General features: G+C 44.7%; 1 protein-coding gene across 2 annotated transcripts in view; it reads right to left on the reverse strand.

Moving 5' to 3' along the window:
- Positions 1–6449: 6449 nt before the first annotated feature.
- Positions 6450–23240, reverse strand: part of DHCR7 (7-dehydrocholesterol reductase) — a 30712-nt gene continuing 13921 nt past the window's right edge. For both annotated transcript variants that reach the window (XM_019476750.2, XM_019476749.2), the window contains exons 2-8: positions 18010–18113; positions 16874–17096; positions 16245–16335; positions 14940–15153; positions 14412–14616; positions 12226–12357; positions 6450–11597 (exon numbers count right to left, since the gene is read on the reverse strand). In XM_019476750.2, coding sequence (XP_019332295.1) covers positions 11133–11597; positions 12226–12357; positions 14412–14616; positions 14940–15153; positions 16245–16335; positions 16874–17096; positions 18010–18107 — 1428 coding nt within the window. In that variant the 5' untranslated portion in view covers positions 18108–18113 and the 3' untranslated portion in view covers positions 6450–11132. The remainder of the gene's footprint in view (positions 11598–12225; positions 12358–14411; positions 14617–14939; positions 15154–16244; positions 16336–16873; positions 17097–18009; positions 18114–23240) is intronic.

Consider the following 23240-nt stretch of genomic DNA (forward strand, 5'->3'; position numbering starts at 1 on the left):
GCAGCAGGCCAGTCTTGTGATATAGGCAGACATCTGTACAGGAGCTAAATGCACTGCAACAAGCCAGCTGTGCAGGGCAGAGTCCAGGCAGCCTGAGAGTAAAGGATACAAGCACGGGGGGGTTAAGCTGCAGCAGGGAGGGGCAGGCTGACCATTAAGCCCAAGGGGAAACCCCTGCACCTGATAGGGGAGTCACCTGACCAGAAAGGGCAGTGCTCCAAAGCACAGAAACCCAGCACCAGAAGCACAATAGGTAGTTTAGTTCTGTAAGCTACAGGAAGCAGATCTCCTGGGGTAGAGGGGTTGCAGAAAGCAGCCTTGACAAGCACACTAGCCACCTGTGAGAGCCAAAAGGGGAGTAGGGCTTGCAGGATGGCATAAACTAAGAGTGGAGGAGATTTATTTCTTAAGAGTTGTTGCTTGTATTTGTAAGTGCAGACAGAAGTGACAATTTTCACATGATCCGCTCCCTGAAAGTGCTCTACAGCTGTGACCAAACAGCAGTGCATGGCTGCAGAAAGCTTTAAAAGGGCCTGATCCTGCAAACATTTGAACCCTCATTATATGAGGGTTCAGATAAAGATGCTCCAAAGTGAAGCACCCTCGGTAACTTGTGCCTGTGATGCCTCCCAGTCCCAGCACTGTTTTCAGAATGAGAAAGGGGAAAGGGAGCAGAGAGAGTTTGGTCTGGGTTTTTTTCAGCTGGTGTTAGAGGTTGGGGTGGATGGGTTGGACTGGAGCCCTGCCGTCCTCTCCCCCAGGTGGGGAGCGGGCGGCGGGTCTCCAATCCACCCACCCCACCCTCCAGCACCAGCTGGGGAACCCCAGAATGAGCTCCCTCTGCTTCCTTTCTCCGCTCCCATTACAAAAACAGTGCCGGGGCTGGGGTGTTGCTAGGCGAGAACAGCTGCAGGCTTGCAGCCATTCTAAGCAGCACCTGGATTCCCCAACCTCTGGGACCAAACAGTGAACTTCTGTTGGGTCTGGGAGATCATTGTAACTCATGAAGCTTCTATGAGGCACCCCCATACAATCCTGTAGGGAGAGCCAACCCTAAGGGTGTGCAGGGCCTGATTCACGTCCTCCCCCACAACGGACGGCTCTGCCTGTAGGGATCAGGGATCATACAGGAGCTGAGCGGCACCAAACTGCCCAGCCTGGGTCAGGGACTCAGGAGGCTGAGGGGTGTACAAGAAGCCTTGCCCAAGTCAGGGACCTCAGTGGGCTGGGGTCTACATTCTTTCTGTAATGCCCACATTGGGGTACAGTACTCCAAATGTGGCGTTACCGATGCCAAATGGAAGGGAATAACCATTTTCCTCTATCTGCTGGCAAAGTTCCTACTATTACAGCCCAGTATGCCATTAGCCTTCTTTGCAACAAGAGTACACTGTTGGCTCATATTTAGCTTATTGTCCATTGTAACCCCCAGGTCCTTTTCTTTTTTAGGGTTTTAATTTTTTTTTAATTTTTTAAATTAAAAAAAAAATTTTTTTTAGAGTTTTGCACACTGTCCATGAACAAATTAAGAGGCTGTGACTTGGATGATTACACAGTCCGGTTGGTGGCAAATTGGTTAGTGGGTTGTACCCAGAGAGTGGTGGTGGATGGGTCGGTATCAACCTGGAAGGATGTGGACAGTGGGGTCCCACAGGGCTCGGTCCTTGGACTGATACTCTTCAATGTTTTCATCAGTGACTTGAATGAGGGAGTGAAATGTACTCTGTCCAAGTTTGCGGATGATACAAAACTGTGGGGAGAAGTGGACACACCAGAGGGCAGGGAACAACTACAGGCAGACCTGGACAGTTTGGACAAATAGGCAGAAAACAATAGACTGCGATTTAACAAGAAGAAATGCAAAGTGCTGCACCTAGGGAGGAAAAATTTCCAGCACACCTGCTGCCTAGGAAATGACCTGCTCGGCAACATGGAAGCAGAAAGGGATCTTGGAGTCCTAGTAGACTCCAAGAGAAACATGAGTCATCAGCATGACAAAGTCATCAGAAAAGCTAACTGCACTTTATCATGCATCAGCAGATGCATGACAAACAGAACCAAGGAGGTGATACTTCCCCTCTATCGGGTGCTGGTCAGACCGCAGTTGGAATACTGCGTCCAGTTTTGGGTGCCACACTTTAAGAGGGATGTGGATAACCTGGAGAGGGTCCAGAAAAGGGCCACTCATATGGTTAAGGGCTTTCAGGCCAAGCCCTACGAGGAGAGACTAGGGCACCTGGACCTCTTCAGCCTCTGCAAGAGAAGGCTGAGAGGCGACCTTGTGGCTGCCTATAAATTCATCATGGGGGCGCAGAAGGGAATTGGTGAGGCTCTACTCACCAAGGCACCCCTGGGAGTTACAAGAAATAATGGCCACAAGCTAGCAGAGAGCAGATTTAGACTGGATATTAGGGAGAACTTCTTCACAGTTCGAGTGGCCAAGGTCTGGAACGGGCTCCCAAGGGAGGTGGTGCTCTCCCCTACCCTGGGGGTCTTCAAGAGGAGGTTAGATAGGCATCTGGCTGGGGTCATCTGAACCCAGCACGCTTTCCTGCCTATGTAGGGGTCTGACTCGATGATCTACTGAGGTCCCTTCCGACCCTAACATCTATGAATCTATGAATAATTGCACCAGTGCAAATTTCTTTGAAGACAGACCCTTTATAGGGTTTACACAGTGTGGTGATGCAAAAAAGAGAATTGTAAAGAGGTAGAGGATATCAGGAGCATTTATTTTCCTGAAACGAAAATACATGTGTACAAGTACACATGCACATATGTACTTGTGCTGTGGTTATAAAGGTGTTCTTGGCAAAAGTTATTATTTTAGATAGTAATAACAGCTACCACTGCAGCATGATTCAACCTTTGAAATGAGTGTTCTGTAAATACTGTATATATATATTTTTAATCATATGAATTACTAACCAGACCAGACCAGAACACTGAACAGACCAGAGAAGCATTTAATCCAGAATTGTGTCCCTCACAGAGACCAGTAATATGTGCTTTGAACAAAGAAAGTTTGACAATTCTTCATATAGGTGTCATCCTGACTTGCCTTTTTTCTAAATAAATGTTCCCAATCTTTTTACCCTGCTTCCTCACATGGCAGTTTTCTGTGCCTTTGATTATTCTTCTTGCCCTACATTGAATCTCATCTAGGTCTTCAATATCTTTTTACAGATCAGATGACTAACACCGTACAGTTTGCGTTACAGTAAAGCCTTCCCCCATTTTATTTTAATTTGAGCTTTAAAATGTGAGGAAGACGTGGCATTTAAAAAGAATGAATACTTTTAACCTTAAGATCTAGATGAAAGAAAAAGGTTTACTGTTCAAAAAGGTGAAGAGTACTGCAGTATGCACTACTACAAAAGTAGTTTAGAATCAAGATGATCTTACACTGAACTAGTATCCTAAATACCCTTGAAATAAAACAACAAGCAGTCAGTGATATTTCCAAAGGTAGCATTTGTGTGTGGGGGGAGATGCGGGGGCAGGTGGAGGCGGCAAGGAGATGTGAACGTTTTACCAAGGTTATCCTGCAGAAGTACAATGCAGTGACTCCAGACACAGCAGGCAGAAGGCAGAAGCAGCGAGGAGCCTGATCCTTTTTTTTTTTTCTAGCAGAGCCTGCCCACCTCTCTTGTGGTCAGAGGAGAACTGCTGGCAGGCCGAGTGACCTCTGAGCTGCATGGGGGCCCCGGTCCTTCACTCTATAGCGGTGGCACCCCCTGGGGCTGCCTGGGTGGGCTATTAGCAGGCTAGGTGCTGCACCAGCTCAGAGGCAGTACCCAGCCTGATCCAACTGTTTCCTGATCCCGTCTGCTGGAAGCCCGCTGGGCACTACTCTCTGGGCAGGCTTGGGTGAGTTGGATCAGGCTGGGTGATGCCTCTAAGCTTGGCAGCACCTGGCCTGCTAGCAGCCCACCTAGGCAGCCCTGAGGGGTGCCACCACCACAGAAGGAAGGACTGGGGCCCCCCACAGCTCAGAGGCCACTTGGCCTGCCAGCAGCTGGCCTCCCCAGCCACAGGCACACTCTGGCTCTGTTAAAAAAAAAAGGATCCGGCCCCTCACCGTAATGTGACAGCAAAATTGAAGCTGTGGGTTTCAATTAAAAAACCCACCATTTCAATTTAGGGGGCAGAGAATAAAACCCTGTAATTATATAAAATAATTTAAGCTGGTGCATTTAGCTGCGCAATGGGGCGGATAAGTTGGCCAATAAATGCTCATGCTGCATGCAGCTGCAACGCAGCACTCAGGCAGCAAGAAGCAGAGCCAGCAGTGTGGATCAACACACCCCCCCCCCCCGGCAGTGAAGGAGGGGCAGGTGCTGCCCAGCCGGGGCAGGTCAGGCTGCAGGATGGAGCCATGGCTCCTGGTGGGGGCGGCTCCCACTGCTACTCCCACGAGAGGGCACGTGGGAGCATATGCCCCCAGATCTGCATGGAGTGGAGCGGGCTGCAGCCAGAGCTATGCGGGGCTCTTCTCAGTGGGGTTGGGCTCGGAGTGGGTGCCGGTGGCGCTGGGAGTATGCTGCATCCATCCAAGATTTCAAAGGAGCTCAGCTTCCAGCACTGCTGCCACAAGCCACTGAGCACAACCCTAGCTCTTCCTGGCGCATGGGTGGAAGCAGAGCATTGAGCCAGGGCTGCGCCAGGGGATTGGTGGTGGTGGCACTGGGAGCTGAGCAGCGGTGAAATTTGGGGTGAATGCGGCATCCTCCCAGTGCTGCTGGCACCCGCTCTGAGCCCAGCCCCTGCCGAGAAGAGCCCCATGCAGCCCCGGCTACAGCCCACCCCACCCTGTACAGATCTGGAGGGCATAACCTGCCCCCCCCCATGCCCTTCCAGAGTGCAAGCAGCAACTGGAACCGCCCCTGCCCCCCGCCACACGAGCCATGGCTCTGGCCCCCCCTTCCCCACCTGGGCAGCACCTGCCCCTGCCTCCTTCCTCACCGTGGGGGGCATTGATCTGCCCCCATGCTCCTTCCCTCCCCCCCCTCCCCTTCCACCACGCCAGACTTACCAGCTGGAGGCGGCTATATCAGAAGTCAGATTGGTATCAGCCGATATGCCTCCTTAAATATTGGCTATCAGTATTGGCCCTCAAAATCTCTATTGGCGCACCCCTACTTAGAATGGAAGTTCTTTTGTAGCAGAAAGCCCCCTTTTCCTCTTGCCTGCATTTGCTCTCCCCTCTTTGGATATGTTTCTCTTTTTCTACCATTTCTTCCTTCCTCTCTCTTTCACTTTAAGATAAGGAATTGTGTTTTAAAATTTGTATGTGTGCATTTTGTATCTCCCCTTGTAGTTTGGTATTTTTATCTATTTGTGTGCCATGGCATTTGTAGCTTATATTTTATACTCCTCACCTTTCAACTTTCAACTAAATGTATTTTAGTAAGTTATACATTGTAACAACGTTAACAAGGGCAGGAATCAAACTTTCCTTCTCTGTATCAGGCTGGCCCCTGAAAGAGCAAGTGAATCAGTGATTGAATGTGTAACAAGGTAGCACACAGCAATTAACACCTGGGAAGCTGCAGATCAACCAAGGGAAGAACTCAATAGAAGACAATGTAACAACCAGGAAATCTCTAAACATCACTGATCAAGGGCTAGAAGCCCTGGCCTGAGTTAATCAACGCTGGGGATCAACTTTTGGGCTGAGTATCTCCAGATCAACCACTCCCAAAGCCCTATTCAAAATTCATCAACGGACTCCCAAACCTGCACATACATGCGGACGACCCCAGGGGCTGACAGATGCCGTCCAGTAGCCACCGGGGGGGGGGGGGGGGGGGGGGAAGTCCCACGAGGGTCAATGACCCCTGGATTGGGCAAACCTGAAAACTGGGGAGTCACCAAAGTCTGCCAAGGACAGATAAAAGGCAGTGAAAAGTGACCCTCAGTGGCATCCTCTTGATCTCCAACTCGACCAGACCTGTCCAGCCAGAAGGACCAGCCAGCAACCCCCTTCTGGAAGATAACACCACGCTGAAAGAAGCCTCAACGACAGACTCCAGCGCTTGTAGGATAGGTATACCTGACTCTGTAGCCTGCTACTGTGTGTGTGTATGTGTGTGCATGTGTGTGTGTGTGGGGACCAGCCCCAAGGTTTATGATTTAACTCATTACAGTGTTTCAATCTGCCTAATAAACTAGAATTTTAAGGATCCCGAGTTGGACATTTGTAGCCAACACTTTTCTGGAGTTCTCAACCATGCTTCAACATTACATTCACAATGCTTATAATAAAAACCCATCTTTGAATCAAGATGGCATTTTTAGTTCAGTTCTTAATGAATTGTTACGCACATCACTAAACCATGTAAAAGGCAATGATGGGTACATACAAGATACCAAAACAAAGAATGCACCACTTCCCCCTCCTCCCTCCACCCCCAAAACAGTAAGCAACATAAGATTAAGACACGTGATTGGTATAATAATGGATATAATAAAATAAGCTTTCATTGCTGATGTTCAAGCTTGAGTGGTGTATGAATGCAGTCAAATCATTGCGACATTAAACAATATAAGTCATAGGGCATTTATACACAAGAGGCAGAGCTAGTACACATTTGAAAACACAATGCAAGCTTAAAAGTTCTTTTGCAGAAAACAGCCAAGGCTGCAGAAGAAATTTAAAAGCAAACAAAAATCCTAGCAGGAAAATAAAGAAAACAATTCAAGTAAGAATCCTGAGCATCCACTGCCATGCTTCAGTCCAGTTGCACTGGTTTTCAAGCTCTAACGAGCCAGTCAGTCACTTCTAATTTTTTTAAGAAAAGGAACTTTTAGTAAGATAAGAACAATACTAAAATACAAAAACAGTGTTTTTTAATGGTTAACTTAATTTGCAAGTACCAAAACACTGTACAATTAAGAACCCAAAGTAAGCATGGTCTTTACTTTGCTGATAATCCTTCTTTTATCAGTGGAAGCCAAAATATTTCTCTATACAGGTGTTTCTTCCTCTAGATTGAAATAGAGGGACTGTTGACAAGACAGATTAATGTTCCTAGAAACTGCCGCTTGCTACATGCTCTTTAATTAATCATTTGTGCTTCTATATTGGAGAAGTCCTACACAAGGGCAAGAACCTCATCATATTCTGCACTATATGAAAAGCAGAGCCCTCTTCCAGTTGTAACAATAGACAGGAATAAGTTAAGTCATGTAGGATGCGTGTACAGTGGTTTCATCCATAATTCTTTTAGACACCAAGTGGTATTCCACAATCCATCAAATTTGCCCAGGATGCTTGGAGTCTTCAAATAGTGAAAAGCTCCTGGTTACCAATGCCTACCCATGTGGTAATACTCTTAGATCAATGTAATACAGCACTACATGGACTCAAAAATGGAATCATGTGAGCGCAAGCCAAGTGCAACAAGGCATATATACAATTAACTTAATACCATCCATTTATCTACAATATATGTTACTGTAATGAAACATGTGCATTTAAAAGGCCTGAATGTAAGTATTAATAAGAGACTTTTCTTATTCATATTGATACAAAGCAGTTTTACCAATCAAAGGGGCTAATTGTGACAATATATATGTATATTTTTGGCAATAATGTAATGGCTTTTAGCCTGAACTTGTTGATTTTACTAGACTTGAAAAGCACTTTTAATTCCAGAAGAACATTGTTAGAGGTACAGTAAAAAACAACCAAAAATGAAACAGCCAAACAAAAACCTATATTTTTTTTTTTTACAGAAATCTACAGCTGTCAAATCTACTTACTCAAGATTGTGTCTCTCTGTTTGGATCTCCAGGGTCATGGCTACATAGCTCTTCACATTACACCCTTCATCGCCCCACAGAGCACTGCCCCACAGTCCTTAGAGCTGCCGTACTTATATGCTTATGTCTTCCTCTGCTTTTCATTTTTGTCCATAATCCACTGAACACTTTCCCTGTACAGCACAGCAGTTAATGCAAGGGGAGAAAAACCTTACAGCATTTGTAACAGGAGGAGCCTGCATCCTACTACATACTAGTCAGCTCTCTATGGCTGAGCTGAATGAACACCAATGCCGCAGTGTCAACAGGAAGATCAATAATACCGTCTCTCACCTTGAAGCAAATAACTAATAGTTACATGGAACCTATTGATATTCGAGTTAGTATGAGAAGCATCTGTAAGAAAGGCATATAGATACATGTCTTTGTTTTCTTTTGTCTGACAATAGAACAAGGCCTGTTTGTCTTCCAGTCCAAATTTCATGGTACAAGTTAATTGCTTATTTAAGTGGAGAATATTGGGCATTTGTATGTAATATGTAACTGTCAAGCTTGCAATTAACAGGAAGGGCTTATTGCTCTGATTATTTGTTTATATATTATCTTTATCCTTCTACACTTCATCTAGCATTGTTATTTTCGACTGTACACTTTTTGTAAAGCTCTGGCCAGATACTTGATAGTGAGCTAATCTGAACGATTAAGAGGTGGAAAAAGAAAAGTCAGATCAGCCAAAACTTTGTTTCCATCTTGAAATCCAGGATTCAACCTCTATTATTGTCCTAGCCTTTGTAGTTACCACTTTGGGCACAAGTGAGAGAGGTACAAAGTCCCCTATCTGCACTGAAAAAATGTTTCCCTATTACGAAGCTTCTCTTCAGTTACTCTGCAAAGAAAGTTTAGGATTAAGTCAAACTAGAAGTCAGTGGATGATCCAGGACAGGTGAGGACAGGTTCTCAACTGGTGTCATCAAATGGAGTTAGATCAGTTTGGTCTAGCTCTTCCTCTGGTATAACACACGAGGATCTTGCCCAATACTTCTATCGAGGATCTTGTAACTGGAGGTGGGGGACAGGGATAGTCCCTGTTTCTGAGAGTGGGACAGGGAGCTGATTGGATAATAGGTGCAGGAGAGGGCAAAGTGCAGGCTGCAGGAAAGACTGCTCAATCAAGCCAGTGAAGGGAATAATGGGAAACGCTTGCACTTAGTTGGCAGCAGCAGTCCCTCAGAGTCGTCAGGCTTGATGGGTCCTCAGGTGACTAAGGAGTCCAATTCTGGACACACACATTCTTCGGCAATGGGAACATGTTGTTGCATGGAGGAGTGGGATTTGCAGCTGTGGGTTGGTCTTCTTCTCCTTCCTCTGCCGCCGCTGTTCTGCCTCAGTATCGAGTCATTGGGCCTTGAAGTGGCGCGTGCCTTGGTGGACCTTGCACCTAGTACTATGAGGCAGAACTGCAGGGGCACACCAGCTGCAGAGTAGGAAATCATAGTGAGGGGCCCCAGAGCCTTGTTGGAAGAGAAGCAGGGTCAGGTGACTGGAAAGAGGAGGAGTCAGTGGCTATATAAGTCTGCTTGCAGAGCCAGGGAGTCAGTGTGGCCCTGACCCTGCAGATAGGAGTTCCTAGGAATCTGCTACAGCGTGTCTTGTGTCTAGCCCAGGAAGGAACTGAGGGTGTGGGCCTGGTGCCTAGAAACTTAGGTGGGAGTGGACAGAATGGGGGAGAAACCTCAGCCAGAGGCAATTCCCAGGTCAGAGACAGCCCACAGACAGAAGTGGGGAAGGAACCTTGAGCTGTAGGTACCAATGAGGAGAACCTAGGGGAGAACAAACAAACTTCAGGCTTCAGCTGGAGTGAGAATGGAGGACCAGAGTTGTGGCTATTGGGGAGGTATGGAGGCTAGAAGGGGCACTCTTGAGGTTAGAGCCCCATAGGGGGTGAGGGATCAAAGTGGGTAGAAGCAGAGAGAGAGAGATAGGCTGAGGTCAAGATAGAGCCTTACCTGGGTCTAGGATGCAGTAAGTTATGTGGGCCAAAGCTGAAAAGCTACAGGCTGAAGGCAACAGCTTGGCATGGGTCAGAGATCCCCAGAGCTGAAATGGAGAGAAGGGCTGAGGCCAAGATAGAGCTTTGTGTGAGTCTGGGACCTGATAGGTTGTGTGAGTTATGCCTAAGTAATTGTAGGCTAGAGACAGCCCAGTGCAGGTCAGGGACCCAAGGGCTGAAACCAGTGTAGGGCTCAAGGGTCTGGCAAATGACAGAGTGAAATCTGCAAGCATGGCTATAAGGGCAGCTGGAGGTCATGATAGTTGCCTTTAAGGCAATCAGGATCTGCAGAGCCATGGATTATGATGAGTCAGGCCCAGTGCGCCTGAGAACCAGAGTCTGGAGCAGTTGGCACCCCACAGAAGGGCTGTGTACAGAAAGTTTGGAGCCCCAGAAAGAGAGATAGAGGTTCTAGCTAAAGGCAGCCCCAGTAGAAGCACGCCAGGCCTCCATGGGGGGTAGCGTCCCAATGTATTATAACCCTGACATCAGGCATGGCAGGTGAGACACTGGAGTGGGGCAGGATTAAGGCAGCCAGGTGGGGGTCACAGATCTGTTTCAGTATTACCCAAAGAGCCATCATCTAAAGCAGTGGCACTCAACCTTTTGGTTCTGTGGGCCAGACGAGTGGTGCACGGCCAATCCAGTCCCGTCGTGCCCAAATTGGGACCCTATGTCATCCCTGTGTGCCTGATCTAGCGCTCATGGCCATGGCCTGCAGGGCTCACCAGGAACCTATGGGGAGCCGGGCAGGTCAAACTACTTGATTGTGGGGGCTGAATCTGGCCTGCAGGCGGGAGGCTGAGCACTGCTGATCCACAGTAGCATGGAACTCAAGACTGGAAGTAGCCTTGAAGGTCACAGACTCCAGTCACCTGTTGTCACATTATATAGATTTCTTTAATAGTATAATCAAGTTCCATCTTAAAAAAGGTAATTAAGAGTAGCAAAAGCAAGAGAATATTGGAAGTAGATTCTGGAGCCTCACTCCTATTCTACTTAGAACTCTTCTAGTGCTAGAAAAATTATAAAAGAAAGGTCCCTCAATATTTATTTACAAATTATTGGAGAAAAAAGGTAACAAGTCAGACCTTTACAGAAGAAATATTAGCTATCAGACCATTTATGCAATACAGTGCTCAAAACTGCTACTGGTAACATCTTCTATTAGAGAAAAAATAAATGTTATTTCCTCCCCAAAAAGCATCCCAAATTTTCTATGGAATGTAGTTTTTGCTGGCATCAAGCAGAACCTGTATCTTATATTTTCCCATTCCCAAAGAGACATTTTGAGCTGTGGAATTCTGTGTTCTTCTTAAAATATTCCTGGTATTAGCCGGTAAGGCACTGCAGTAGTGTAGCGCTTCCAGTCCTTCCCATATTTGCTGGAACAACGGTGTTCATCCCTAATGCAGCGATGGACCAGCAGAATGGTCATGTAAATTATGTAAAAGTAAGGCAGAACGTGTTCAAAGCCACATGTCAGGCAGTATGCTAGGGAGCCCATCAAGTCACCAGTGTAATTAAAATGGCGTGTCACTCCCCAAAATCCTGAAGTCAGCAGCTTACTGTAGTACCTGCTCCCATTTGTTGATGTGTATGAACATTCAATATATTCTGGCTTCTTACCCCAGATTTTGCAGTTGCCATCTGTCCGACGGAAGAGATCTTTTTGGTGGTTGGTCATCCTAAAGATATAGTAACCAACAAGGCCCAACAGCAGGATTCCTACTGCATTAGCTGTTGACAGCTGTACAGGGTGGTATACTAGATACAAACCCTGTGGAGTAAAGAAGAATTAAGGAGGTTAGTGAATTATTGTAGAGAAATGCTTCCCCCAAAATAGGTGGTATCCTTTCTGCCCAAAAGGTGGTAGACTGGTTCTCAGTCTAGTGGGAACCCAACTGACAGGAGAGGATCAGTGAGAGTAAGAACCTGCAAGATCTCAGATCCATATTGCAAATGTATTGCCATGTCTGCAGATAAAGCCAAAAATCTCTTACAAAACCACCTGCCTTATCTCTCTCTACTCTTGCTGAGATTGCAACAGATAGTTGAAGGAACAGTTTGTATGAATGGAATGGGAAGCTAAAGCAGCTGTCTGCCAGCTCTTCTCTGTTCCTATGGCACTGGCTAGAACAAAATAGCATGACAAACTGTGCTAGGACACAGCACTTTGGATCAGGGCAAGACATCTGGCTATTAATCTTTACTGATGTTAATGCTCCAGGAATTGAGCACTACAGATTGCAGCAGTGGTTCTAACTCAGACTTACTAGAAGTATTTTAAAAAATGCAAGTCATACTGCTGGGGAACACATTTCTGGACTTCTCATGTTTACTTTTAATTCTGTAATTTGTTCTGCTTCCAGGAAATCTGCTATTCATAATGCAAATCACATTTGTACCTGCAAAGTATAGAGGTAAGGCAGCCAGACACAGTCTCCCCAACCCAGGTACCATCCAAAATGATCATGGCAGATGTCAATAGTCTTCAAATACCAGGCTTCATTCCAGAAGAAGTCCAAAACATAAATTCCCTGGAAATAAGGGGTCAGTTGCTTAGAACAGTGCTGTGTTGCTATTAAAGCATATCACTAGTTATCCTGATTAGTACACAAAACTATCCCAGCAATTTTAACTTTTGTGAGATCGATAACTGTCCTGAATTCCTACAATTGCAAATGCAGCATTTTCAAAAAATAACAAAACTGTATTGAAATATATTACACACATAGTGGAAAATATACCTTCAACCAATGCAGATGCCCCAATTTGTTGTTTTGGGATCTGAAACACTCTGGATAGACAAAGATTACCGCTCTGCTTTGAAAATATCTATTTATTATTATTAATAATGGCATACAGCATTAGGAGTTCTGTTTAACTGTATTCAACCTTTCAGCATCTCATTGTGCTTATTTAATCATACTGGAAACAGGATCTAGCAACATCCATACCATGGTGCAGAACTGCACTTCAAGACACTGTTAGTCTTTGAAATTGCTTGTCATTGTCAGTTACAGTTAGATGTTTGATATACAGTGTATGAGGTGTAACTGTTTTTCCTAAATTAGGACATTACTCTTCTGACCTAGCTCTTCCTCTGCTCCAAATCACCACACAATAACTGACACCACCACTGTCAGAGGTGATGAATGCATAGCCTTTCACTTCCTTCCCTAGTTTCCTAGACTGCAAGAATTCAGAAACAGCCTCCTCACAAAGAAGATTTCTTGTTGCCTCCTTTCACCATCCTTTTGCCTTATTTCTGTTAGTTTCATGCATTCATTCATTTCATCTCCTCTCCTTTTCACTCCAGTGCTGAGAACAGGCACCCCTTGAGATGTTGTTTTTATTCTTTTATATCCTGTCCCAAAAGCTGCGTGCTGATCTTCAGCTTCCTTCAAGTACTACATACCTGGAAATACTGTCAATTTACTTTATCTTAAAAAAATTACTGTCAATTTATTTTATCTTAATTAACTGCTTTATCTTTAAAAAAGTCCTTGTTTGTGCACTCAGTGTTTTAAATCCAAAATATTAGCCATTTGAAAAAAATGTGTTTTTATTACAAAAAAAGCAAGCCTTGAAATCTTGAGATGACTGCATTTTTTAAAAAAAACTTATGCTGAAAAAAATCAGAGAATTGTTTTTAAAAATATGATTAATGATTTGGACATGTCTATGCAACACGCAGTGTGCCAATAAGGGATCTCACAAACACTGCATTGTTTCTAGGATGGTACAGGGGACAGGATAATGGGCTCTGCCTCAGCAGTACACACAGAACAATAAAATGCATTCGAGTGTTAGGGGACACATCCACATATGCTATTAATTTCCTGAATAAGCTCTGGCAGTTCACACTGGAGTTTATTGCACCTGGGACTGCAGCACATTGAGCCGGGTCAGAGCAGCCCTGGCTGGCAGGGAGGACAGGGGGGTCATCCTGCCAGCCCAGAGCTGCTCCACCCTGGCTCAACATGCTGTGGAGGGGCTGGCTGGCCACAAGGATAGCCAGCAGGCAGCCCCCGCACTGTAGCATTCTTGTACCCCATCCAGCCTTGGTCACTGTCTACGCATGCATTGCAGTGCACTAAATAACTCCGCCATAGGACAGTACTTGTCCCAGACAGTACGGTCCTACAGCGGAGTTAATTAATTTACTATGCCCTAATAGGGATGCATGTGTAGACAGTGCCATTTTACTGGGGAGTTAGTCAGCTCTGCAGTAAAGCGCACATGTAGAAACGCCCAGGATGTGCTCAAGCATGCCTCTGCCTTGCATGGTAAGACTGGGGTATAGACATAATGCAAGAATCACAATAAAGCAGGGCTTGGCAATCTACAGCCCACCTTGGGCCTGAGGTAGATCACTGTGGCCTGCTGCTGGAAAATGTTAACAACTGCTGCAAAAAACTATTTAGATGGAATCATAAGATCCTTATTTAGATAACTTTTTCTAGCAGCCACTTCTATTCCTTTAGGTCTGCACTTGGGAAGCTACGAAGTACAGTGTATGCGCCAACAAGATCTTTTAATACAAACTTAAGTTTCCAAATTTATTCACATTTTATTCCTCCAGGCTTACCTGCAAGACATTGACAAGGATCATGGAGTTGGTCACTTGGCCATATAGTTCCTGTTGCTTGGCAGCGAAGGAGAGGTTAATTAGGGTCCAGGCTACAATACCAGGACGGCCATTGAAGAACAGCTTGAAGTCAAACCACTTGCCTATGCGAGGGTTGAATTCAATTCCCATCATATAGTCGTAAAAATAGTTGCCAGTGAATTTACTAAAATTAGAGAGTTGAAAGGTGCTAAGTTTTGTGCAAAGTTATTCAATCAAGTTTCTGACTATAAGCTTTACTTCATTTTCTAATACCTAGAGTACCTCATGTACTAACAAAGCATAACACAAAATTATCATTAGATAAAATTATGCAGTTGGCATACTGCAAAAGCAAGTCCTGACTTGAAGTCCTAGTTAGTCTGGTTTGACAAACCATTTAAAAGAAACAAAGACTAAACAAATGCATTCTGGTATTCTTTTATCAAAATTAATATTAATATGTTAAATTTTCTAATACTACTACAGTTACAACATAAAAAGACATACCAATCTTTAGCATTAGTGGGGAAAACGTGGGCTTTAATCATTGCAAACGTGGAAACTACATATCCCAGTATGTTTGCACACCACAGGAGAGGAATCCAGTTGTCAATAATGATTGTAGGTGTGAACCAGTGGAAGTAGTAAGAATTTGCAAACCAGAGAGTGTGGGTAATGATCCAAGCTTGAAGCCCATTGATTTCATATTTATTCACTATACCTAGAAAGAAAGAGTTGAATTTTTCAACTGTTTGCAAAACTATAAGATGAACATTATGTTTTATTAGTTTGGACATAGACATTTTATCCAGGAGCCTCAACTGAATGAAGTGTTTCTATTGTCCTCTGAGTCTTTTCTTAAGTATACAAATCTCACAGCAACCTCTCCTCTTCAAGTAGAAAACAGACTCTAGTGAAACCATCAACACTATTCCTTAGACTTTTGTTTTCATTTTCCTATTCTTTCCACCACCCCCAAACAACAACAATAAAACAATTTTTAAAAGTTAGCAAACTTAAGGTAAAGAGAAATCCTTCAAAGTTAATTATGAAGCAAAAGAAGTAACATTTGAATGTGGAAAGATCAAATTAGTTTAACTTGAGAGAGTGTGTTGAGCTATTCTACTGAACACTCAGAGTAACCAATGAGTAATGCAAGGCTTAGAAACCACCATTCTGTTCTCTCCCAATATATCTGCTGGTGCAAAGTAATTTTCCTGCTGGTGGAGGAGTCTGGGTGAGAGTCAATAACTCTGCAACTAGAGAGGGTGGTTTTGGCTGCATTTTTAGTTCAGGTATCAATTATACTGCACTCTCCACTAACATTCCCCTCTTGCATTCATTTTTAATATGCATATGATAAATGACCTATTCTTATATGGAAACAGTCTATATGAAGCTACTAGGTTCATAGCTGGTTAGAATATCATGATCAAGGAGTAGGCATTAATGTCTCAATATCAAAAGGTGGGGTATCCATTGGATTTCCCCAAGAGGGTGTCCTGGGTCTGTCTAGCACTATTTAACGTATTCATTAATAACTGGGAGGTCTGACTTGAATGTACTGGGATGGGTTTCGCAGCAGATAGTTTAGAAGACAGAGTTATGATTTAAAGTAGCCTGAAATAAATGCAATGGAATTTAATTTGGAAAAAGCACAAATACAAAATGAACAATGACTGCAAAGATTGCTGTACTGCAGAAAGCATATGGGGATGGGACAAGGTGAGCTCTTGAAGTCCCTTCCTGTCCTGTTTTCTGTGCTTTATAAAATGGAATGTGCAATTTACGGTATATTGAAGGAAAGCTTACCAGCAGGAGTTATAGCACCTTCTTGTATTCCTCCTACATATCCAGGCAGAAACTTATGGCAGAAATCAGGTATCAAGGTATATAAAATCACCTATAATATGAAGAATTTAAAACAATAAGTAAGTTGTGGACAGACATAATCACTATAGATACATATGTGGGGTGTTGTTTTTTTTTGCTTTTAACTTGGAAAAATTCCCAGTTTTGAGAACATGGATATTCAGAAATGGCAAAAGCATGGATATTGCTTGAAATGGTAAAGTTTTCTGGTAAATATAGAGTAGACCCTAGCTGCCAAATCAGGCCTGTGCTGCTGCTGAGCTGAGTTCAGCAGCCTTAGGCAGCCTGGCCATAAGGGGTGGTGCACGCGTGTGTCCCCTGGCTCCTGGCCTGGCCACTGCAGGCTTCTGCCTGTCTTGGCCACCCAAACACTGAATGGCAGTTCAGTTTGTTATTGGTTCAATCTATGCAGTTTACTGAAACTGAAAAGACTGAATCAATTTTGCCTTGGGTTTCTTGAACCTCTGTGCTTTGCCTAAGTGACAAAATCATTCCATACCAAGATGAAATATCTTTTGTTATATTAATTCAGATTTCAAAGTTTCTTACCAAAAAACTCAAATAAGTACCTGGAAAGTGACCCAGAGTATACAGATGTTAGCAGCATTCCAGCTCAGTGAAGGAGTCTTGTCCCAGATGTCAGAGAGATGGGTATTTCCCCCAAACAAATCAATGACTGGCTCAGTCAGGGAGCAATCATGCTGATCACATGACATTATAAAATAATAGACTATGAGTGGTGCAAACAAGAGCAGGAAAATGACTGCTGCCAAGGAAAAATAGTCGACTTCCCTGTAACAAATTAATACAGTTAGGTTCTTAAAGGATTCTTACACTGAAACAAAAGGTCTTGCCCCATTTTGAAATTAAGTTTTAGAGCATGTGTTATATTATGTAGTTCACAAAAGACCATTTCCATGTAGTAAAATAATTACAAGTGTTAGATAAGCTGTACAAAAATAATTGTCTAAATGTGTATAAAGAGAGGTCAGGGGTAGGTGTTGCCTAGTCTGTAAAATGCTCACAAAGCTTATGATGAAGAAACCTGGTCTCATGATAAAGGCAGATCCAGGTTTAGCTCTTAGTTCAAAAAACATCACAACTGTTTGTGGTAACATCTCTATGCCTCAGTTTCCAACTAAAGAAAAAGTGCTGCAAGTTTGGCAGTTTGCTAATATTTGGAGTCTCAGTGGTAGGTCACAAGCTCTAGCAAGCCAGGACTTGCTAAACTATTCTCTATGCTAGTACCATAATAGTTTTTCAGATTTGTGGCACGAGTGTACTCTTCTGTCACTGAAGAAATGATCCATTATTACTGGACCTGTGAGGAGGTGTCTTTTTAGGGGAGCTGTTGCAAGTAAAAATTTGTTGTCTTAAGCTTTCTGGACAGATTTAAAGGAAAAGGGTTGACAATATAATAATGCTGTTTAGGATGGTGATGTTTTTTTTTAATATTCTGTACCAGCAAAAACTTGTGTCAATGTGATTATACTAGGAAAAGTGCTTCTTTGCCATTGTAAAAGATATCTACAGATGTAGTGTGTTTTGCTATAGTGTAGCTAAGTATGACCAATTTTTTTTTTTTTTTTTAGGGCCAACAGTTTTTAATCAATGGTGATCGTGTTTGTAAGGAATGTTGCATTGGTAAGACTAGGAAAACATCACATTTCGAGCCTGTCTACAATTAGGGAAAACACATTCTTACCATGCTCTCCCCCATTGACCTTGAGAAGCTCCAGCTCCATTTGAGATGCCTTTATGTTTCCGTGCTTCAGAGGATTTTCCCTCCTGTGGGCCTGCCATCGAACCCTATGTGAAAGATAATTAGATTATTATACCATCTGTTTCTCCCTCGGGGGCTAATTTTGCCTTGTCGTTAAAAGAAGAGAAAATTTAAGGTCACTAAAATGTAAGACTGATTAAAAGACAAGCCAAAAAAAGAAAGAAAAGAAACCACATTTTGTTGGTTTACAAGATTGCAACCAGAAGTATCACTGATGTCAAGGCTTCTCCCCACCTCCCCCAATGAAGCATTGCTAAATATGAATCAGTTTGCTTTTCTCCCCCATTAAAATCCCTATCTGACTTTTCTCTCTGCAGGCCACCTTCAAGCAATGCTCTCATGTATACCACACTAATAAAAATGAAAGGAAACTATAGTAAGTGTACAATGCCTGAAAGGTCACCTCCCCAAATAAAAGATTCTGCCCTTTTCACCTTAAAATACAGATTTGGGACTCTCAGGTCTGTCTGTTCTTTTCTGCTTTTTGAAAATCTCTTTAATAATTATTAGCTCTTCAGCTGAATTTTATTGTTATTACAGACCAGAATTTTAGGGATGAGATGGGATAATGATTATAAAGTAATACTATATAAAATTAAAAATGTTCAATGGGTATTTGTCAGGCATTTAACCAGAGTTAGATGGGTGTAAACAAATGCAATTCCAGATTTTAAGCAATCCAATTTAAAATCCTATCTTCAAGTGCACATTTACAAAGGAAATGAAATAGAGAAGTCACAATCTTATACCAGTCACATGCAGGACTTGTACTAGAAATTCAGTTTTTGTTTTTCATGACAAGAAAAAGCAGAAGCAAGCACTCCACTTCCACACACCTCTGTATACAAAACACACACAATACAATCCCAATGTATCCATACACTTTTTTCCAAGGCAGTGTCACACACACTTTACCCGGGTAGGATCTTGCTGATACAGGAACCCAGACGTTCCAACTATCAGACTGATAGAGACCGAGCAGAAGTTGGAAAAGATTCCCACAAGCGGTATTAAAGATTCACATGTGCACACTGAAACATGCCTATCTCCTATTTCCTGGACTACTGTGGGCAAGGGGTGGTTGGGAAGAGTCTTCATCAATCCCTTGCAGTCGAGGAGGACTGTCTTCCATGACTTGTATCTGTGTGTCTGAAGATGGCTGATGAACCCTACCCGGGATTGATGGACTCTACTGCAGCTTGGACATGTGCTTCCATGGGGAGCTGGGGTGCTGGATTCCGGGTTGGTCTGTGACATGCTGTTTTTGCTGCTCCAGCTTTTCCATCCCCTGTTGTCGTCATGAGGTTTTAAAATACTGAGATCACTGCAGCAGATTTTTCCTCCATGTATGGTAGTCCTGGGCAACAGTCTCCCATGACTTGACATTAATGTTGTTTTTTTATTTGTGTCCATGCGGGTCCTTATGTTCCAGGTCCCAAAAATTGTTGGTATTTTGACTGCAGTAAAGATGATCCCACTGGACACAATTATCCAGTCAGGAAGAAATACAGAATACTGTATTAGACAGGCTGTTTAGGGCACCTTTTCAAGCCTCCTCCCCATTTGGGAGAGAGCAAAGCAGGTCCTGAGGAAGGCTGCTTAGCCACAGTTACAGCTGCTGAATCACACTCCTGTCCACTGGCACTGCGTAGGGGATGCATCTGGGTGAACGTGTACACCTTGACATTGGCGGTGGACCCCCTGCAAAAAGTGCTGCTGATGCTGCCAGTGGCACCCGTGGGCAGTCACCATTTGCCACCCCTCCTCGGCACTGACGGCATCTGCAGGTGGTCACTGACTGCTGGTTGCCATTTGCCACCCCCACCCCACCAACAGCATTGGGGCCGCCTGCAGGAGCTCACTGCTGCCACGCACCCATCACCGACAGCGCTGCCGCCGCCTGTGGGAGCTCACCGTACCCCCCCACCTCTAGGGCTACACGGCGTTCATGCTCCTGTCTCATCCAAGTGCTAGACAACCTTCTTGTAACTTCTGTCTCTGTGCCAGTTCATGGCTAGAAGCTTTCAGACCTCACAACCCTGCTCCTGTTGCCATTAGCTAGTCGCCAAAGTGCTTGAGGAATGTGCTGAAAAAGCTGTTTTCATGGAAGACATTTGTGCGTGACTTTCATCTTGGAGAAGCTGCTGCACATCAGCTTCATATGGCTCTTGACAGAATGGGACCTTGATCTAATGGCAGGGAGACCAAGACAACTAGTGGGAATCTCATTCCGCTACAGGCTTCACCTGCCTTTACAGCCATTGAGATTCTAACATCTTCCTCCTGCTCTGCCATTGAGGACTTGTGGACCCATGGCTGAAGCTGGGCAAGCTCATTTTAGTGGCGACCTGTACTCACCACGTCACAGCACCAACAAAGGATATATGTGGCTTTTCAGGAGGAAAACTGTTACCATCTGCTGTCCTCACCAGATCCTGGTGGTGCTGCTGCTGCTTGGTCTGCGACTGCTTATTCATCAGTTATCCCTGCTTATTTCTCAGCTAACCTTTCCTGAAGGTCATTCTACTATCTGCCACCTGGGGATGTGCTGGGTAGCAGTACAGCTCTGGCCCACAGAGGTAGAGTACAAACCATAAAACAGTTACCAATTTGAGCAATTTTTAGGATTCCTGCAAATAAAATTTGCTGTGTCAGCTTGATGCTCACCTCTTATATCTAGCTCTAGATGTCATTTTACAAATGCCTTCATCTCAAGCAGTTCAGAGCTTTGTTCCCTTTTATCTGAACTTTCTGCTAGGTCTTAAATGTTTGCAAAGACTGAGATTAGTGCTCCTAAATCATGCTCCTTATTTACATTTGTATAGGCAAATTCAAAAAGGACATGTGCAGAGTCCTATACTTGACATGAAATCACAGCATGCAGGGAGGGATACTGATTGGTTAATAACTCATTAGGCTGCAATATGGTAAAGACATACCTTGGGGTTATAATAAACCAAATATGAGCCATCGGTATGCTCTTGTTGCAAAAAAGGTCAATAGCATATTGGATTGTATTAACAGGAGTACCACTTGCATATCAAGGGAAAGGATTCTTCTGCTTGATTCAGCACTGGTGAGGCTTCACTTTGTGCATCCAGTTTTGGGCCCATGCTTCAAGAAGGATGTGGACCCACTGAAGGTGTCCAGCAGAGAGTAACAAAAATTAGGGGCCTGTGAAGCATGGCTTATGAGGACAGACTAAATAACCTTCTTTCATCTTGGAGAAGACTGAGGGAAGAGGTGTTGTGTGGGAAGAAAGTGTCCTTGATAAAAGTCTTTAAATGCCTGAGGGGCAATTATAGCATTGGTGATGCATAGGGGGTGCATGTGGATGCACCCCCTATGCAATGGAGTCAATAATGCAGTGGAGTCAATCGTGACTCCAAGATCCCTTTCCGCCTCTGTGCTTTCAAGAAGGGAGCTCCCCAGCCTGTATGTATGCTGTGGATTCCTTCTCCCAAGGTGCAGCACCCTGCATTTGTCTACTTTGAACCCCATCCTATTCTCATCTGCCCACTTTTGTAGTCTGTCTAAATCTAGTTGCAGCCTCTCTCTCCCTTCAAGTGTGTCCACCTTGCCCCACATCTTAGTGTCATCAGCAAACTTGGACAACGTGCTTTCCACCCCCTTGTCCAAGTTGTTGATGAAGATGTTAAACAGTGCGGGCCTGAGGACCAAGCCCTGGGGTACCCCACTGCTCACATCTTGCCAGGTTGAATACAACCTGTCCACCACTACTCTCTGGGTGCACCCCATCAGCCAGTTTTTTACCCTTCCAACTGTGCAGGCATCAATGCCACAGTCGCTTAATTTATTGATGAGGATGGGGCGAGAGACAGTGTCAAAGGCCTTCTTAAAGTCTAGAAAGACTATGTCCATGGCGACACCATCATCCAAGGATTTAGTTACTTGGTCATAAAAGGCAATCAGGTTGGTCAGGCAGGACCTGCCTTTGATGAACCCATGCTGATTGCCCCTGAGCATGATCTCCCCTGCAGGCCCCCCACAAATATGCTCCTTGATGATCCTCTCCAAGAGCTTCCCGAGCACTGAGGTAAGGCTTTCAGGCCTATAGTTACTTGGGTCCTCCTTCCTCCCCTTCTCGAAAATTGGGACCGCATTAGCCAGTTTCCGATCCCCTGGCACCTGGCCAGATGACCACGAATGCTCATATAGCCGGGCCAAGGGCTCTGCGATGACCCCTGCCAGCTCCCTCAACACCCTTGGGTGGAGGGCAGCTGGACCTGCAGATTTAAAAATGTCTAGCCCTTCCAGAAGATCCCTAACTACATCTGCACTGACTGAAAGCCTGAGAGAGCTATCCCCAAGATTGTCCCTACCTCTGGTAGGTGGGATGTCCCAGTCCCTGTTCAAGAAAACAGAGGCAAAGAAACTGTTAAAAAGATCAGCTTTCTTGTCTGGCATAGCCACAAGATTACTGTTTGCATCTTGCAGGGGCCCTACATTGCCTGGTGCCCTCTTCTTGCTCCCAATGTACTTGAAAAAGGACTTGTTGTTGTCCTTAATCCTGGACGCTAGCCTGAGTTCCATCTCTACCTTGGCCTTCCTAATAGCCCTCCTACACTCGCGGGCCGGGGAGGAGTACTCCTCCTTGGTGATAGTTCCTCCCTTCCACTGGTTGTACGCCTCCCTTTTAGTCCTCAGGCATTGCTGAATGCCCTTTGCTGAGCCATGGGGGTTTCTGAGCACACTTACCCACCTTGCTTCTCTCAGGGACTGTTATCCTTTGGGCCTGGAGGATCGGCCCCTTAAGGTACGACCATCCCTCGTGGACTCCCATCTCCTCTACCTTCTGGATCCTCAGTGCTTCCCCCACTAGTCTCCAAAGCTCATTGAAGCTGGCCCTTCTGAAGTCAAGGGCTTTAGCCTTGGTGTAAGCCACTGACAACCTGCGTTGGATAGTGAAATCCAGCAGGTGATGATTGCTATTGCCCAGGTGGTCAAGGACCTGCAGTCCCCTCACCAGCTCATCCCCCGTGGCCAAGACCAGGTCCAGCATGGCATTACCCCTAGTGGGGCTGTGCACTTCTTGGATAAGGTGAAGGTCCTGCAATACAGCCAGGAATCTACACGAGCAGTCAGACCTGGCTGTCTGCTCCTCCCAGCAAATGTTTGGGCAGTTTAGGTCA

The sequence above is a fragment of the Alligator mississippiensis genome, chromosome 2, assembly GCF_030867095.1.
Source record: "Alligator mississippiensis isolate rAllMis1 chromosome 2, rAllMis1, whole genome shotgun sequence".
NCBI lineage: Eukaryota > Metazoa > Chordata > Crocodylia > Alligatoridae > Alligator > Alligator mississippiensis.